The 19,006-nt window shown below is 40.7% G+C and overlaps 2 protein-coding genes across 2 annotated transcripts; both read right to left on the bottom strand.

Moving 5' to 3' along the window:
• Positions 1–6,002: 6,002 nt before the first annotated feature.
• Positions 6,003–6,965, bottom strand: LOC138092966 (olfactory receptor 51E2). The gene has a single exon (XM_068989041.1). The coding sequence runs from the start codon at positions 6,963–6,965 to the stop codon at positions 6,003–6,005; it is 963 nt and encodes a 320-aa protein (XP_068845142.1).
• Positions 6,966–14,754: 7,789 nt separating this feature from the next.
• Positions 14,755–15,699, bottom strand: LOC138092636 (olfactory receptor 51F2-like). Its single transcript, XM_068988697.1, has one exon. The coding sequence runs from the start codon at positions 15,697–15,699 to the stop codon at positions 14,755–14,757; it is 945 nt and encodes a 314-aa protein (XP_068844798.1).
• Between the last annotated feature and the right edge of the window lie 3,307 nt (positions 15,700–19,006).

The following is a 19,006-nucleotide window of genomic DNA, read 5'->3' as shown; positions in this document are numbered from 1 at the left end:
TTGAGGTAATGATTGCTTATGGTATTTTTATTTTTAATTTCTTGAATAAGCTCCATACTGTTTTTCCTAATGCCTGTACCAATTCACAATCCCACTAACCGGGCACATATGTTCCTTTTTTTGCCACATCCTTGCCAACACTTGTTATCTCTTTCCTTTTGGGTAATATCTGACATACACTATAACATCCACTATTGTTTATTTTGGTATTCTCTTCATTTCTTACAAGGCCTAGAATGTTGTAAATTATGCTTGAATATTTAAAGTTAAATGACATTTAAACATGGACATTGGGCATGATTTCCGGCACCAGTTGGGAGAATTGGTGGTGATCATCTTTGGAAAGAATCTCAGATATGTGATGCTGGTAATCTCTGGTCATAAATATGTATTGAGAGTAAATCTTTTCTTCTAATAATAATTTTTAAAGCCTGGGGAAATCTCTATCTCTCAAAACAAACTTATGTGGTGTTCTTATGTCTTGTCAGTCCAGGGCTGGGTAAATGATGTGCTGCTCAGAGGTGGGGGGTAAATGTAATTATTGTGGGGATGCGAGTTGTCTTGCTTACAGAGCAACCTCAGACACTGCGGCTCTCATGGGGAACTGGGTACCTAAACTGGTGCCCTCCACTGTTCAGGCCAACATAAACATGGCTGGGAACAGGGCAAAGCTTTTATGGTCCTTGGTCCCCAGAGACTCTTGTTCACTGGGAAAGAGACTCTCACGACAGCGAGAACTTGCCTGAGACCCAGAGGCCTCTCACGGCAGGGGCTGCCTGGGACCACCTCTCTCAGTTGACTCAGCTCCCCAGGCACCCAGAGGCCTCCTTCTTGAAGTCCTTCCAGGCCATTGGGAAACAAAAGGCAGACACTCTCCCAGGACCCTGGTTTGTGTGAAGAAGGCATAAGTAATGACCATAACCCGTTTTCAGTTTGCCACCTTCTGGAATGCAATAGCATTTTTTCTGGTACAGTTTTGAAGACTATGGCCTTTCTGTTGATCTTTCTCTTCTAGTGCATATAATCAGTCATTTCAATCCAAATTGAATCCCATGTTAAGTCCCACTTCCCCCCTCCACTATACTCCCTTCCTTCATCTCATTTTCCAATCGTAGTCCTGCTGGTGTGCACGTGTGAATTGGAGGGGTGGGAGAGGAACAAAGTCCAGGTCTTAAACTCCAAGCTCCTAGGCTAATGTGATCTAATCAGTGTTTAAAACAATCTGTGTGTCTTGCTTGCCACAGGCAGAAACCCACATTTCTATCTCCTCATTATCCCTGTAAGGCAGGGATTATTATCTATCTCCTCAATGATAATAATAATAATGAGTATTTATGAGTTCATCAGTTCAGTTCAGTCACTCAGTCGTGTCTGACTCTTTGCGACCCCATGAATTGCAGCATGCCAGGCCTCCCTGTCCATCACCAACTCCCGGAGTTCACTCAGACTCATGTCCATCGAGTCAGTGATGCCATCCAGCCATCTCATCCTCCCTCTGTCGTTCCCTTCTTCTCCTGCCCCCAATCCCTCCCAGCATCAGAGTCTTTTCCAGTGAGTCAACCCTTCACATGAGGTGGCCAAAGTACTGGAGTTTCAGCTTTAGCATCATTCCCTCCAAAGAAATCACAGGGTTGATCTCCTTCAGAATGGACTGGTGGGATCTTGCAGTCCAAGGGACTCTAAAGAGTCTTCTCCAACACCACAGTTCAAAAGCATCAATTCTTCGATTTCTTCACAGTCCAACTCTCACATCCATACATGACCACTGGAAAAACCATAGCTTTGACTAGACGGACCTTTGTTGTTTTGAGTTCATACTATGTATTAAACACTGCACTAAGCATTGTGTATGGATGATTGCACATAATCCTCACAAACTCACTGAGGGGTAGATGCTATTATTGCCCATAATAAACTAAAGAGGAAAACAAGCCTCACAGAAAGAGAATTGACTTGATGATCAGAATGGTTTGCTCTCTGTGATGGACTGGGCCTCCTTTCAGAGAGCCCATGCATATCTACTGGGTGGAAATTTCCCCATCTTTGAGAGAAGTTTTGATTTTTGGAGAGAGCTATAATTGGTAGAATCAAAGAGTAGGAGGTCAAGTTGATAAATACAGTGTTTGGGCAAATAGTAGGTGTGGCCTCAGGGAAGGAGGCTGGTTTTCTTATGTGGGTCAGAAAGCAGTTCTGAAGGAGTCCCTGGAGAGATTCAGCCTTGCAGGATCTTTAGAATTGTTCCTGGCTTCTTAATGTTTAGGCTTCAACTGTGGCTCAGGTGGTAAAGAATCTGCCTGCAATGAAGGAGACCTGGGTTCAATCCCTGGGTTGGGAAGATCCCCCGGAGAAGGGAAAGTCTACACACTCCAGTGTTCTGGCCTAGTCCATGGGTTCACAAAGAGTCAGACACGACTGAGTGACTTTCACTTTCTTAATGTTCAGAGCACATCATATAACTTCCCTGGTGGTTCAGCAGTTAAGACTTTGAGCTTCTACTGCAGAGAGAGGGGGTGACAAGGGAAGGGGTTTGAACCCTGGACAGGGAAATAAGATCTCACATGCCGCACAGGGCAGCCAAAAAGTAAAAAAAAAAAAAAAAAAAGATTGGAAATGGGATTTAGATTTTTAGACTTTGCATAATTTAATCACCATGTTTATAGACTTCAAAGAAATAATGTGATTTAGACAAGGTCACAAGGCTTAGTGGCACAACTGGAATTCTGAGCTCCTAAGTCTCATCCCAGGGCTCTGCACTCCTCTCAGTATGGTGATCAAATATGTTCTTCTTTGGGATACTTAAATAACAGCAACAAAAACTTAATATACTTTCTTTAACCTAGATGCAATCATTTCAACATGTTCTTGTTATAAAATTGATAGTGATGTTTTACATTTTTAAAATAATTATCATAGTAAAACATACATAAAATTTACCATTCTAACAAACATTTTTAGGTGCGCAATTCAGTGGGATTAGGTATATCCACATTGTTGTGCAACCATCGTCACTATCCATTTCTAGAACTTTTTCATCATTCCAAACTGAAATTCTGTTACCCATTAAACAATAACTCTCATTCTCCCCTACCTCCAGCCCCTGGAAACCTCTACTTTCTATTTCGATGAATTCTACTTTCTAGTTCAACAAATTTTTAGTACCTTATATAATTGAAATCCTAAAATATTTGTCCTTTTGTGTCTAGCTTATTTCACGTAACACCATATTCTCAAGATTCATTAATGTTGTAGAATGTATCATATTTTGTTCTTTTTTATGGCTAAATAATATTATATTGTATGTATATAACCAGTATTCTTTATCCATTCAAGTGTTAAACACCTGGGTTGTTTCCACATTTTGGCTATTGGGAATAGTGTTGCTATGAATACAAGTCTTGGGACTACTTCTTGTTTTTAAGTTACAATCCTGGGGCAGTGGGAGATGTAGCGGAGACAGAAATGGAATATGAATAAATTAGACAGCAGTGAACAGTGAGAGAGTTGGGAGTGAGAGATGGCACAATTTATTAAGTTGTTAATCTGGTTATTCTCTTAGGTATATGGAAGTAGTTAGGAGGGTATGATTTGAGGTAGAGCAATGCACAGGAAAATAGAAGAGAATGGAAGTTGTGGGAAGAGACATAGTCAATTTCATCAATCATTATTTGGGGTGAGGTCCAATACTCGAATTTCCACTTTTACAGAGCATGAGCACTCCTTTGTTTTCCTAAAGGAGTCATCCATTTCTTCCATTCTCTCCCTCTCAGACCTGGTCTATGTGCACTGATGAACTGCAAGACTTTGGAGGCTCTTTTACAGCCTCTGGGCAGGCGATCAGAATTGGATGCTCACAGATACATCATATGCTGGGAGGACCCTTCTCCAGGAGAAAGGCTAAGAGTCTGAGGTTCCCTCCTTCTGAGCAAGAGCCTACAGGCTCATGGTTTATCCACCTAATTACCCACAAAAGATTTGTTCAGTGAAGCAGCTGAGGGAACACATAGGCCCAGTGGTTGTCTTCAGACTTTAGCATCTCATCAGACCTGCTCAACAATACAATAGGAATAGTCCATTTTGAAAAGATGCATTTAGCTTTTTGCACTGGTGAGAAAGAAGACCAGGGGAACTCTCACATAGCATTCTATGAATGTGAGAGCAGTAGGGATAACACTTGGCAAAATTTGAAATAAAATTTATAATGTCTCATTACCTAAGTTAAAACTCAGACCTTGGATATGTTTGACAGATACAGAAAATACTTTAAAAAAGGGAGACATGATTGAGAAGATGGGGATAAATAAACAAAAATATTCTCCCTTAATAAAGAAAGAAGCAGGCTGTAGAACATGAAGGTTGGCTGTAAAACAAGAAGCATAACCTAGATTTATTGCTCACAACAAAGGCATGGTTATCTCTTAACACAAATAGTCATTTATCTCATAAGGCACATGGCAGAAGAAAAACAGGATTTACACAGGCTGAGGAAATAAATGGCAGATGTTAAACAGGAAGCAATGCAGTATGGACATTAAATACTGTATTTGGTTATGAAATTTAATTAGGAATCATGGCATGGTAACCACAAAACTGTGTGCCTTAGTTTTCTCAATGTAAACCTTATTTCTTGCACTGGTAATGGAGGACAAAAGTAGTCCCTATGCCATAAAGTTGATGTGAAGATAAGATAAAACCTATAAAGCACTTAGATTTCTGGAACATTGCAATCACTCAAGATATATTCATTGGCATTATTATTTAAAGCTGAACTTCCCAGGTAATAAATAGGAAACAATGAGTCTTTGACAAGCCCCGGTATACATAAATGATCAGTTTTATTTTTTCCATTTTAAAAGTTATACATGTTAACTTGTACAAATTATAAAAGCTGTACAAGATCTCCATAAAAAAGGAATTAGAAGATAGAAACAGAAGTAAGTCACTAGTAATTTGAGCACATTTCTTTCAAGGCGTAGATTGTTTTACAAGTTAGTTTCAATCATGTATCCTCCTTATTTTTCTTAACATTATATACGTTTCATTTTATAGCAGAGCCTTTAAAGGTCACATAATATTTTCTTAACATGGAATATTTCACACAATATTCCATTAAGTGAAAATACCATGTCTGAGTCACCAAGGAAGCCCATACTTGAGTTTACAATTCTTTATTTTTATAAATCAAACCTTGGATGTCAAATACATGATTACTATAAATAATGGTATGACTGATATATCTTATGAGAAACTTGGTTTCTGCATTTAGGGATATTTTATTAGATGAAATTTTCAAAAGAGAGATTACAGCATGAACACTCATAACTTTTAAAAAGCCTTTGCTACATTTTGCCAGTTGCACCATCAGCTGTGATGCTAAAGCATATATGCTTCAACACAAACTTCTTTTTCATTGTGAATTTTCATTAATAAAAGCTGCTAATTAAATAAGCAAAAATGTTACCTAATTATTGTGTTAACATAGGTTTCTTGGACTAATAACGAAGGCAATTTTTCCCTTGTGTAAAAGTCAAATTGTACTTTTGCCACTCTCCTTTACGTTCTTTTGCTGCTTATTTTCTAATTTTAGCTTTTTATATAACAAGGACAGTAGTAATAGTGATAGTGTTAGTCACTCAGTTGTGTCTGACTCTTTGCAACCTTAGGGACTGTAGCCCATCAGGCTCCCCTGTCCATGGGATTCTCCAGGCAAGAATACTGAAGTGGGTTGCCACACCCTCTTCCAGCAGATCTTCCTGACCCAGGGGTTGAACCCATGTCTCTTACATCTCCTGCACTGGTAGATGGGTTCTTTACCACTCATGCCCACCTGGGAAGCCTAGAAAATAATTATGGCAGCCTCAAAAATTTCACCCCAAGCAGAGGAAGTATTTAGAAGCCAAACCAGAGAAAATCACTGATGTGTTTATGGGCAATTGAGATCAAGCTAGCATTAGGAAATCATTATATCAAGCCATTAAAGGTAAGAATAAGTGCAGTGGTAAGGGTTACTTGCCTCCCACAGGCTGAAACTCCCTGTCATAGCTGATCTTAAACATAGCTAGCACCCGAGTTCTGATCTGTTTGGTCTTGGCACCATAAATGATGGGATTGATGACAGGAGGCAGAAGTAGGTAGACATCACCCATGAGAACATGCACAATGGGATGAAGGCTGTTCCCAAAGCGATGCACCACTGAGAGGCCGATGAGAGGCACATAGAAGGCCAGCACCACACCAATGTGTGACACACAGGTTCCAAAGGCCTTGGCCCGCTCTGACTTGGAAGGCAGTTGTAGAACTGTTCGTATGATCAGAAAATAGGACAAAGAGATGAACAGGGCATCCACACCCATGACCAGCAGAATGGCAGTAAGACCATAGACCACATTGGGCAATGTGTCTGCATAGGCCAACTTCATTACATCCTGGTGCACGCAATAGGAATGCGAGAGCACATTGGATTGGCAGAAGGCTAGCCGTTTGATGAGCAGAGGCAGTGGGATGAAGAAGAGGGATCCGCGGGCCACAGCCACCAGGCCAATCTGGGCTGTCACTGTGTTGTTGAGCGCTGTGGCATGGCGCAGCGGGTGGCAGATTGCTACGTAACGGTCAAAGGACATGGCCAGTAGGATGGTGGACTCGATGGCTGAGAGAGCGTGAATAAAGAACATCTGGGTCATACAGGCATCAAAGGTGATCTCCCGGGAGTCGAACCAGAAGAGGGTGAGGATTTTGGGCATGGTGGATGTGGACAAGGCCAGGTCGATGGCTGCCAGCATGCAGAGAAAGAGGTACATGGGAGTGTGGAGGCTGCGCTCCATCCTTACGATGAAGACCACGATGCAATTTCCAAACAATGCCACAGCATACATAGAAAGCAGGGGGAAGCCAATCCAGAATTGAGCTGCTTCTAGTCCTGGGATACCAATAAGTACAAAGGTGGCATGTGTGAAGTTGCAGGTACTCATAGCTGGCACCGAGAAGGTGAGGTCACGCTGGCAGCCTGCTAGCCTGCTAAGACAGGAAGCACAATCAGAGAGGCTTGCCCCAGAGACCTGCGGACTGAACACACCTTAGCTCTCTTTCGCCTTCTCTCTTCTCTCACTCCTCCAAGTCATTTGTGTTCTTTCATAAAAAGGCTGTCTGAAGCCTGCTGTCAAAGGGGAAAGTGACAGCTCAGATTCACTTATCAGTCACTACTCTCAAAGTCCATTTACATTTGTAAAAGGGAACCTGGAGAGAACAATGTTCATCCCCAAAATCTGTCCTCAAGCTCCCTGGGAATCATTTTTCTGTTCTATAAGCATTTACTTATAAGACTTACCATATATCAAGGATATTTGCTAGATACTGAAAATACAGAGACAAAAATGCATATTTTTGCCTATCAGGTGCTGTGACACATTGTTTGCCTTTCAGATACCTTGCCTAGAGTGAAAGATAGATAAGTAACGAAAATATTAGGATCTTGGGATATGTGTTAGGAAAAGATGTGTATTTAATGCATAGGATGGGGAAAGCATCATCAGAGGAAACTCTCTGAAACAAGATGATCCTTCTGTTCAGTCCTGAAATATTGAGTAGAAAATAAAAAGACAGAGAAGGGAATACAAGGTAGAGCAAACAGTGGGGATAGGGAGATTTTTTATTTTGTTTTGGTTTTGCTTTGTTTGCTTGCAAATTTTCAGGATTTCAGGACACCAGGTCTAAGGTCAGCAAGAGAGGAAAGATACAACTGCAATAAAAAAATAAAAACAAACAAAGCCCACAAAATAAAAATTAAGGTAAAAAGGCCAAAGTCAATATCTTAAGGTAACAGGGAAGCGTATCTGGGGTCATCAAATGAAAGGTAATAGCTCCCATTAATGAATTCTCTGGAGATGAAGGTGCTGGTAGGATCTTAGCTGCCAGGTGTGGCCCCTGTGAAGGCTTTCTCTCTGTTCCTAGCTGATGGGTCCTTCTACTTTTAAAAGTTGTCTCTAAGGCCACTCTCACTGCTACAAAGAGAGCTTGAGATGAGTCTTGATACTCCTAGAGCTTCATCTTTCTTGGAACCTCTGGCCATGAGTTATTTATATTAGGTGAGTCTTTGCTTTCTTAGGAAACTCAGAGTTGCTCTGCTTTATTCAATGTTCTGATCTCATCAAACTCTTTCCTGAAAGTCTCCCGAAGTACCCTGGTTTAGTTCAGTTCAGTCGCTCAGTCGTGTCCCACTCTGTGACCCTGTGTATCGCAGCACGCCAGGCCTTCCTGTCTACCACCAACTCCCAGAGTTCACTCAGACTCACGTCCATCGAGTTAGTGATGACATCCAGCCATCTCATCCTCGGTCGTCCCCTTCTCCTCCTGCCCCCAATCCCTCCCAACATCAGAGTCTTTTCCAATGAGTCAACTCTTCTCATGAGGTGGCCAAAGTACTGGAGTTTCAGCTTTAGCATCATTCCTTCCAAAGAAATCCCAGGGCTGATCTCCTTCAGAATGGACTGGTTGGATCTCCTTGCAGTCCAAGGGACTCTCAAGAGTCTTCTCCAACACCACAGTTCAAAAGCATCAATTCTTTGGCGCTCAGCCTTCTTCACAGTCCAACTCTCACATCCATACATGACTACTGGAAAAAAAAAAAAAAGCCTTGACTAGACGGACCTTAGTCGGCAAAATAATGTCTCTGTTTTTGAATATTCTATCCAGCTTGGTCATAACTTTTCTTCCAAGGAGTAAACGTCTTTTAATTTCATGGCTGCAGTCACCATCTGCAGTGATTTTGGAGCCCAAAAGATAAAGTCTGACACTGTTTCCCCATCTATTTCCCATGAAGTGATGGGACCGGATGCCATGATCTTCATTTTCTGAATGTTGAGCTTTAAGCCAACTTTTTCACTCTCCACTTTCACTTCATACCCTGGTATATAGAGCTAATTGTCTCTAAAGAGCTAAAGGCTTGGCTTTTCAAAAAAAAAATAATAGAATACACTCTGCAGGTGACTTCATCAGTGATATTGGGATTAAACTGTTCATCCTCCCCACTTCTCCCCACCCCACCAGGATTCCTCTTCACTCCTAACCTGTGTCCTTTCTGCTGCTGAGACATGCTCTTCTATTTGGCCTTAGTAGAGAGGGCTTGGAGAGGGTTTGGAGAGGAGAGTGACCAGGTATCTAAAAACACAATATGATAAAATGAAAACTAAACATTTTGACTCAGATTATCCTCATATTAGATAAGCAAGGAAGAACAGATCCAGGTTCAAAGGTCAGAAAATCTCTCCTCTGATGGCTATTTGTTCTTCTCCATTCTCAGACATGTGCCAAGATATTACAGCTACCTTCCTTGACAAATATCAGATCCCAGCTTTGTCCCCCTCAGTTGCTGTCAGAATGAAAAGTGTTTTTTAGAGGAGATGCTCACAAGCATGGAAGTTAGCAAGGGGAGGACAGTAATGCATTTCCCCTTTCTCAGCGCCTCTGATGACAACATCCACATGGGCAGACAAGAAGGGTCTCTGGTGGCCTCAGAGTCGGATATCTTCCTGACTCTTCTTTCCGCAGGGCACCTTTTCTGCTTTGCTGGTAGCAGCCTAAGACTTGGGGCCATTGTTTCATCTCCCCAGTTACCTATCCCAGAAGACCACATGCTTTCCTCCCATGTGGTCTGGTCTTCTGCCCAAAAGGATGCTAGCCAGACCCACTTGCAGCTTCTCTTTAGGTCTGAGTGTGGCTGTAGCATCTATTCTCACTTGCCTTTCTGGGTGGCAGCTAACACTCTGGGACACTTCTTCCTCATCCATGAAGATGTGGGTGCGATACAAAGCCTTCCCTTTACCTTGCCACGAGACAGTTTGTAGGGTCTTCAGGGTTCCTTAGGATGTCAGGGACCACGGGCTGCCTGACCCCAGTGAGGGTGCACTCACTTGAATACGGCACAGTCCTGATGAGAGGCAGCTGAAGCCGACTCTCCCTTTCAGGCACAGATTTATTTATAACTGCCTAGGACTCCCATGGGGATAGGCTATGGGACTACAGACTGAGGGCCTGGGGGCTGGGCAGGCAGGGAGCAAAACCTCCACGGCCACTTGTATGTCACTCCACAGGCTTCCCACTGTTTCAGTCTGGTGGGCGTGGATGGGCGAAGATTACCAGGGGCCCACTGCCTCTGCCATCACTCCCACACCTAAACATACAGGGCTCTCGACAATCTATATCTGCCCCTCTAAGTAACTCAGACTCTAGTTAGCCACTTTACTAGACACAGCGGCCAGTGCATGTAGTTTGGTTCTGAGGAGTTCATATCCTCTTTACTGAGATAGGCACACAAAAATATAGTCCCATAATTTAAAATAAGGCCACGTACCTCTTGAACTTCTCTTTTCCCAGCCCCAGCTTTTCTTTCAGTTGATGAAATGGACTTTCAGGTGAGGAAGCCACTTTCCATTGCACCTGTGTCACAGATAAAGCATACACATGACCTAAAGTCTCTTTGCTTAGGTCATATGGTTCCTGAATTATAATATGGTCAGAGAACCAAGTATTCGGATTCTTTATTTATTCACATTCAACAAAGATTTATCAAGCCTGGCATGCTGCAGTTCATGGGGTCACAAAGAGTTGGACATGATCTAGCAACTGAACAATGACAGCAATGTAATAAGAAAAACAGACGCCACACATACAAATCTCCAGCCTCACAGAGTACTCTGGTTAGGGGCACAGACAGTAAATGGAGTTGCTATAAAAAATGAAAGAGAATGTTAGGTAGGCTTCAGGAGTAAAAAAGTAAAGGGAAGAAGGAAATAAATACATCTCAAGGGGATAGTATAAATTTTAAATGAAGCTATTGGACAATATTACGAAGACCACACAGAATGAAAGCATTTGAGGAGAAGCCTAACAGAGTGAGAAATATATCCATGGAGGTATTTGAAGAAGGCTATTCCAGGAAGAAGGAAAAGAAACCACAAATAAAATTCCTGAGAAGAGAATGCATCTGGGAGTTTAGAACACCAAGAAGGCCACTGTGCTGAGCAGAGGGAACCAGGACAAGAGTATTAGGGAGATACAATCAGAGAAGTAATGGGCAATTGGATCATATAGGGCCTCATAGGACTTATGGAACTTTTAAGGATTTTGATTAAGAAGTCCAAGTGAAATAGTGGCCATGTGTCTACCACCGCTTTGGCCTTTAGGAAAATCTCCAATTCATTGTGAGCTTGTCCCTTGGGTCAAAGATGACATTTGCTCTGCACCCCACCCCCATTTCCCTTAACGTCTACATTATGTACTCCCTAGGAATGGAAGCTTACAAGTTGCTTGGATGGTTGCACAGTGGGGCTTTTCACATGTTAGTGTTGGTCCTGTGGGTGGGTGTTGATGGGAGAGAAACATCTGTAGAAGTAGTGAGAGCTTCCTGGCTGTCTAGTTCTTAAGACTGAAGTTTCATCTCTTCCCATATTTAGGACGCTGGGTACCCCCATCCATCTTCTCTAGCTCAAGCACCTCTTTGTCTCTCTCCCTTATCTCCCTGCCCTATCTTATGTCATATCAAACAAAAATTGAGTCTGTGAACCCACATCATGTGCGCATTTTCTCATTTCTAATGGTGACTGAGACATGGTCCCTTGATCTCAAGAAGTAAGGAGAGCCTTTTGTGGGGAGAATGCTTACAGTAGAGTCTGAAAAAGGGTGCCATGACGAAGAAGCACAAAATGATGCAGGAGAACCTGGAAAGGGTATCAGACAGACTTGAGACATCATGAAAACATCTCTGAAGGAAAGCTGCTTCTACTTGGTCAGAGGGAAGAGAGTGAGGGTGCTGTAAGTGGAGGAGCCTGTGCAAAGGCTTGAAAGTGAGATAGAGCAATCAAGGCTAAGGAAATGCAAGTTGTTTTTTGTGCCTGGAGCACTGGGTGGAGAGGAAGCAATGACTTTGAACAGGCCACACAGATTTTACGATTTTTTTCTTCCTATCTGGCAGGAAGAGAGCTTAAAAGAAACAAAGTCCTTATTCTCAAAGACCTTACCTTTTAATGGGGAAGCTAGAAAAGATACAAACAAATATGTAATGCGTTACAGAGGGTGTGAAAGTGCTAGAAGTTAAAGCAAGGTAGGTAAGGAAGAGAGTGAATGTAGGCAGGAATTGAGGAGAGGTGGTGTTGTCATTATTATTTTTTGTAGTATAAAGGGCCCTGTAATAAGGGGGGGGCATAAGCGGAGACTGCTTGGTGACAGGCAGTAAATCACGCATCGGGAGGAAGAACATCTCAAGTAAGGAGATCTGCAAGTGCAAAGTCTGAGGATGAAGCATACTCGGTGTATTTAGGGGATGTTTGGAGGTTAGTGTGGGTGTAGTAGGGTGAGTAGGAGAAGGCAATGGCACCCCACTCCAGTACTCTTGCCTGGAAAATCCCATGGATGGAGGAGCCTGGTAGGCTGCAGTCCATGGGGTCGCGAAGAGTAGGACACGACTGAGCGACTTCACTTTCACTTTTCACTTTCATGCATTGGAGAAGGCAATGGCAACCCACTCCAGTGTTCTTGCCTGGAGAATCCCAGGGACGGGGGAACCTTGGTGGGCTGCCGTCTCTGGGGTCGCACAGAGTCGAACATGACTGAAGCGAGTTAGCAGCAGCAGCAGCAGTACAGTGAGTAAGGAGAAGAGTAGTAGGAGATGAAGTTGAGCTGATGAAGATGAGTCAGAGCACATAAATCCTTGCAAGGTATTATAATGACTATAAATGTTTCTTGGGTAAGACAGGAGACCTCTGGAACATGTTGCACAGAGGATGTGACATGCTTTGTCTTGTGTATTAAGATAATCCTTTTAACTACTGTGGGGGAAATAGACTGTACTATAAAGCAAAATCAGGCTCAAAATGATGATGGCTTGGAACATGGTGGTAGCAGTAGAAGTAGTAGAAAGTAGTTGTACTCCAGATATCAACAACTGGAATATCTGGAATAAAGAGTAGTCAGCATTTGCTAAAGATTGGATGTAAAATGGGGGAGGTGAATATGTGCCAGAAATAACTCCAAGTCTTCTCTCAGCATCTTGAAAAGCAGAGTTCTGGGTTATAAAAAACTGTGATTGAGAATGTTTTTTCCTTGATGTGAATACCAGGATATGGTTTTGGATATGATGAGTCTAAGATGATTTTTAGATGTCCAAATGAAGATACTGATGCACAGGCAATTAGATATGAGTCTGGACTATATTATAAATACTTATTTGGGATTTACAAGCCTATAGATGGTATGTAAAGACATGATGTTACATTAGATGACCAGAAATGAGAATATAACAAAGAATAAGACAGGTCTCAAAACAAAGTTCTGGGACATTTCAACATACAACAATAACAAAGATGAAGATTAACAGTAATTGACTCTGAAAATACTATTGTCAAACATGCTGAGGATTTTGATATCATCCTAATGATTAAATAGCTGGTACTGTGAATAAATTCCCTGTAGCTATGAATGACTACTTCTACTTCCTTGTTGGATCTGCTACCAGCTATAGGGCCCACCATTACTGAGTGATTACTGAGTGATACCAATGTACCAATGAAACATGCACTTTAAATTTTTGAGAATTATTGGATATACCCAGGTTGGAAAAAATAATTAACTTGCTGGATTAAGCCATACATGAAATAAATGCTATAAATTAAAACAATTCTAATAACACAACTTGTAATTCCTTTGCAATTCTAGTCATTTTTCAGTTTCTTCTGGGGCAGAAAGTTGAGGGAGGTCAGAAAGAAATTCTGGAATATGCTTAGCTGGGAGAGAACATCAGGTAGAAATACATTTGTGAGGTTTGAGGATTTTGTTTTAAGCTTTTATTTGGTTAATTGGTTGAAAATTTCTAGAGAATACAGTTTTATTTTTTTGTTTGTTTGGCTAAATTGTGTCCCCCCAGTAAAAGTTAGCTAATTTATGTACTCTGCTGCTCAGACGGTCAGTCGTGTCCCATTCTCTGCAACCCCATGGACTGTAGTCTGCCAGGCTCCTCTGTCATGGAGTTCTCCTGGCAAGAATACTGGAGTGGGCTGCCATTTCCTCCTCTAGGGGATCCAATTCATGTATAATTATATGCTATATTGTGTATACATGTTTATATTACATGTAAATATAGTATAGATATATAAATACATATATTGTTTATACTACATACACTATTAAAGTTAAGAGTAGGAGGACCCTGAAAGAAGTCAGTTTGCAGGTGGAAAGGAAATATGGCTTTGTTAGTTACTAGCTGTTTAAGCATGTTACTTAACATTTTTGTGCTTCAGTTTTTCTCATTAATACTAAAAGTGACTATCTTATCATTTTGTTTCAAATATAAAAATGTGTTAATATGTGTAAAAAACAGAACAATGACTGGTCAAAGGAAATAATAAATATTAGTTAAAATTATTATTACAGTTAGAAAATGCTACCTATTTCTCAAAAAGGAGTGACTTTTTCATACTGTGTCATCTTACCTGCTGAGAAGAGGATGAAGTAAAAGGAGACAGACTACTGGCAGGATAAACAACAGTTTAGAATAAGCAGTCATTGGAGGAGAAATTCTAAACAGTAAAGCTGTTCGTTCCTCCTATTCTAATGTCTCGTCTCCTCATTTGTAAAATAAATGGGTCAGTAAAGCTGATTTTCTAAATATATTTCATCTTTGATTTTAAATATTTGCACATTTGGCATCAACGATCACCAGATTCACTTTTCAATTGATAAAACAACCTGACATAGACTGTTTCTATGATTCTATGTGTCTTTGGAATGGAGAATTTTTACCACAGCTCTGCGTATCTGTTTTGTCTTCACGCTGTAGATGATGGGGTTCATGACAGGGGGGATTAGCAGGTAGGTGTTAGCAATCATAGTATGTACATAGGCTGGGGCCCATTTCCCAAATCTGTGAACAAAAGACAGACTGATCAATGGGATATAGAAAATGGCAACAGCCCCAATATGAGAGATACATGTGCTGAAGGCTTTCTTCCTCTCTTCTGGGGATGCAATGCTGAGGATAGTCCTGATGATCAAAACATAAGAACAGGGGATGAGGATTGAGTCCACACCAACAGTAGAGATCATGGCAGTCAGGCCCACTGCATTATTGAGCCTGGTGTCTGTGCACGAGAGCTTCATCACATCCGGGTGGAAGCAGTAGGAGTGATGGAGCACGTGGCTGCGGCAATAGGACAGTCTCGTAAGAAGTGCTACCATTGGCGTGAGCGTTAGCACCCCCCTGATGACAATGGCCACTCCAATCTGAGTTATTCTGGAGTCCGTCAAAATGATGGCATACCTGAGGGGGTCAGAGATGGCCACAAAACGATCAAAAGCCATGGCCAACAACACTGATGACTCCATGACAGTGAAGAATTTGATAAAGAACATCTGTGACAAGCAGGCATTAAAGCTGATCTCCCTGGCATTGAACCAGAAGATACCCAGCATGGTGAACAGAGTGGATATTGACAAGCCAAGGTCAGTGGTGGACAGCATGGAGAGGAAATAATACATGGGCTCGTGGAGGCTGGGCTGAGTGACGATGGCAAAGAGAACCAGGCTGTTTCCTGAGAGAGCAGTTGCATAGAGAAAGCAGAAGGGAATGGAGATCCAGCTGTGGAAGGCTTCCAGCCCGGGAACACCAGTCAGCAGGAAAATGACGGAAGAGGATGTGGTATTTTTCAAGTTTGACATGATGAATTAAAAAGTACAGAATTCCAAGATGAAATTCTGGAATAACCAAAAAACTTACATTTAAACAGGCAATCCAATTACGAATAATTTTATTCAACCAAAAGCTAACCAGAGATGAAGATCTATATACCATGTAAATATGAATGGCTGATATAAATTGATAAAATAACAGCAAAATTTCAACTGCTTTATAAATACTTTTTTTTTTTTTTTTTGTATTTGCTCCTACTCATGATTTTTCTTCTCTGGAGCATTTTGCTGATAGCAAGGTTTATATTATGTGACATTTTCCTCTAGCCAGAGATGGCAGAACTAAGAAAAGACACTTGATCCAAGACTGGCTGATCATAGTCCATCCTCTTTGGGATATATTCTGTATAGTTGGCATCAGAGACAAATGACTGGGGCTTTGGAGGAGCAGTATTACATTGGTCGAGAGAAGAGAAAGCAGTGAAGCTTACAGATAATTTGGGAAGCGAGAAAATATTGAGAGATACTTATAATGCAAAATTACATGTATTATGTGATAATAAATGACTTAGGCATCAGCGTGGTCATGTGCAGGTGACTATAGTATCTAACCTTTCAAATGATCCCTGTCATTTAACCCTTGTCCAGACCCTTATAGCATCTGGAATTGCATTAGAGAGATGGAGAGCTAGAACACAGACTTATTACCTACAGAGGCCTCTGGCCCCTGCTTCATATAACATGCTGTCAGTTTCAAATATATTTCTTCAATTTCTTTAAAAACTAGCTTTTCTCCATTAGCAAAGAACAGATTTTTCTCCATTTCGTGAAGACACGCTTCTGAGGAGACACCTAATATAATTTTACTGCTTTGCTTTGGAGGGGAACATAACTTTATTTTTCATTGAGTAAGTAATTGCAGCCTGGATAAATAGGTCCGTATAAGTTGGAAGAAGAGGTATGGGAAAAACAGAGATTAGTATTCCAAAGCTTTTAGAATGGCATATGTGAAAGAGGGTTGAGCCAGAATGAACTTGTAACCAATGTTAAGATCACTGCTCCTTAAGGGAACCTAAGGGTTTCCAGAACACACAGTTTTACCCAAACTGCAAGGTCAAGAATTCCCTAAATAAATCTCTTAGTTTTAACAGGAAATTTTTAATTTGATTATTGGAAAATTCAAGGAAAAAAGAGTGTTAAATTACATGAGTTGGTCAAATCAGTGAACTATGACTTCATATTCCCCAGTTTAGAAAAATTAGATTGTTCTCAGAGAACCAATCAAATTACTGTCAGAATATATTAGCAAATCTCATAAGGGAAATGAGAATTAACGAAAAGGGAATATTTATTTAAAAAGGAATTTCTTTTTCTGGTTACTACTCCCATGACACTGCCATGGATTTGATCATTTTATAGAACTGAAGTATCAAGGTTCCTTAGTGGTCCAGGGGTTAAAAAAAAAAAATCTGCCTGCCAATCAGGGGACACAAATGTGATTCCTGGTCTGAGAAGATCCCCCATGTCTTGGGGCAAATAAGGTTATGTGCCTCAACTACTGAAGCCTGGGTACTTAAAGCCCATGCTCTTCCATAAGATAAACCACTGCAATGAGACTTGCATGCCTCTGCTAGAGAGTAACCTCTGCTTGCTGCAACTAGAGAAATCACACGCAGCAAGAGAGACCCAGAGCAGCCAAAAATAAATAAATAAACAATTAAAAAATACTTAAAAAAATGAAGTAGATACTGTCTCACGCAACTGGCATGTATTTAACAATTAACTGTGAAAGTTTGAAAGATTAACAGGTTCTATTAGCACTTTTTGAAATTAATTATAACTATAGTGATTCCTGAACATCTTTTTTTTTTTTTTACAGCTTTTACATTTAATAAGTATGTATTGATCAGGAAGATAAACTAAAAATCTATTAAATGAATGATACTCATGATAATTTATAATAATGGGTTCACATCTCATTTTCCACAAGTCTTTGACCTATTTCTTATCATTTTTCATAGAATTTAGGACTCAGTTTTTGAAGTTAACAACTTTCTGAGGTTACTTGGAAGTAGAAAAATTATTAAAAAAAGGAATCACTTCCGTTCTGTGTACAAAATGTTTGGGGGTATTTGCAAAAGGCTTTCCAAGAAAAACAGTACTTGAAATAATTCCACATTTTGTGTATGTCAAGACAAAGTATGTCAAGCCAGAAACTGTTGAGAGAATGAGCTTGCAATATTGTTTCTTTGCTCTTGCCTTACACTCTGAGACATTTCCTGAGCACCTACTCTGGGCACAGTGCTGTGCTAGAAGCTAAGATATAACACAAACAAAACACCTCTTACAAGGTTTATAATTAAAGGAGAGTGAATGCTGCTGCTTATAAATAATTTCAATATCCAGCATATCATGATGAATAATAAAAATTGTTATGAGAATACAAAAGACCAGATTATGTCAGCACTTACGGCACAAAGCAAGCAAAATAACGGAGGTTTGGTGCCTGAGAAAACCAGAGATGTCAGGACCTTATCACTGAGAGGCAGAAAACCTCATCTTTAAACAGAGCCCAGTGACACTTTTGAAAAAAAAGGAAAATTACCTGTTTGAAAAACCAACTACATGCCAGGCACTGTGTACTAAGCATGTGTATATCAGCGGAATCACAGGCAAAGAAATGCCACTACTTGTAGAACTCTTAAATTGAAGAAAGTAGGGAAAACCACTACACCATTCAGGTACGACCTAAATCAAATTCCTTACGATTATACAGTGGAAGTGACAAATAGATTCAAGGGATTAGATCTCATAGAGTGCCTGAAGAACTATGGACAGAGGTTCATGACATTGTACAGGAGGCAGAGATCAAGACCATCTCCAAGAAAAAGAAATGCAAAAAGGCAAAATGATTATCTGAGGAGGCCTTATAAATAGCTGAGAAAAGAAGAGAAGTGAAAGGCAAAGGAGAAAAGGAAAGATATACCCTTTCTGACTCTGAATGCAGAGTTCCAAAGAATAGCAAAGAGAGATAAGAAAACCTTTCTCAATGATCAATGGAAAGAAATAGAGGAAAACAATAGAATGGGAAAGTCTTGCGATTTCTTCAAGAAAATTAGAGATCCAAGGGAACATTTCATGCAAAGATGGGCACAATAAAGGACAGAAGTGGTATGGACCTAACAGAAGCAGAAGATATTACAAAGAGGTGGTAAGAATACACAGAAGAATTATGCAAAAAAGATCTTCATGACCCAGGTAATCATAATGGTGTGATCACCAACCTAGAGCTAGACATCCTGGAATGCGAAGTCAAGTGGGCCTTAAGAAGCATCAC

This window comes from Capricornis sumatraensis, chromosome 16 (genome assembly GCF_032405125.1).
Source record: "Capricornis sumatraensis isolate serow.1 chromosome 16, serow.2, whole genome shotgun sequence".
Taxonomy (NCBI): Eukaryota; Metazoa; Chordata; class Mammalia; order Artiodactyla; family Bovidae; genus Capricornis; species Capricornis sumatraensis.
The sequence above is the reverse complement of the archived record's forward strand: the minus strand, read 5'-3'. Positions and strand labels throughout refer to the sequence as shown.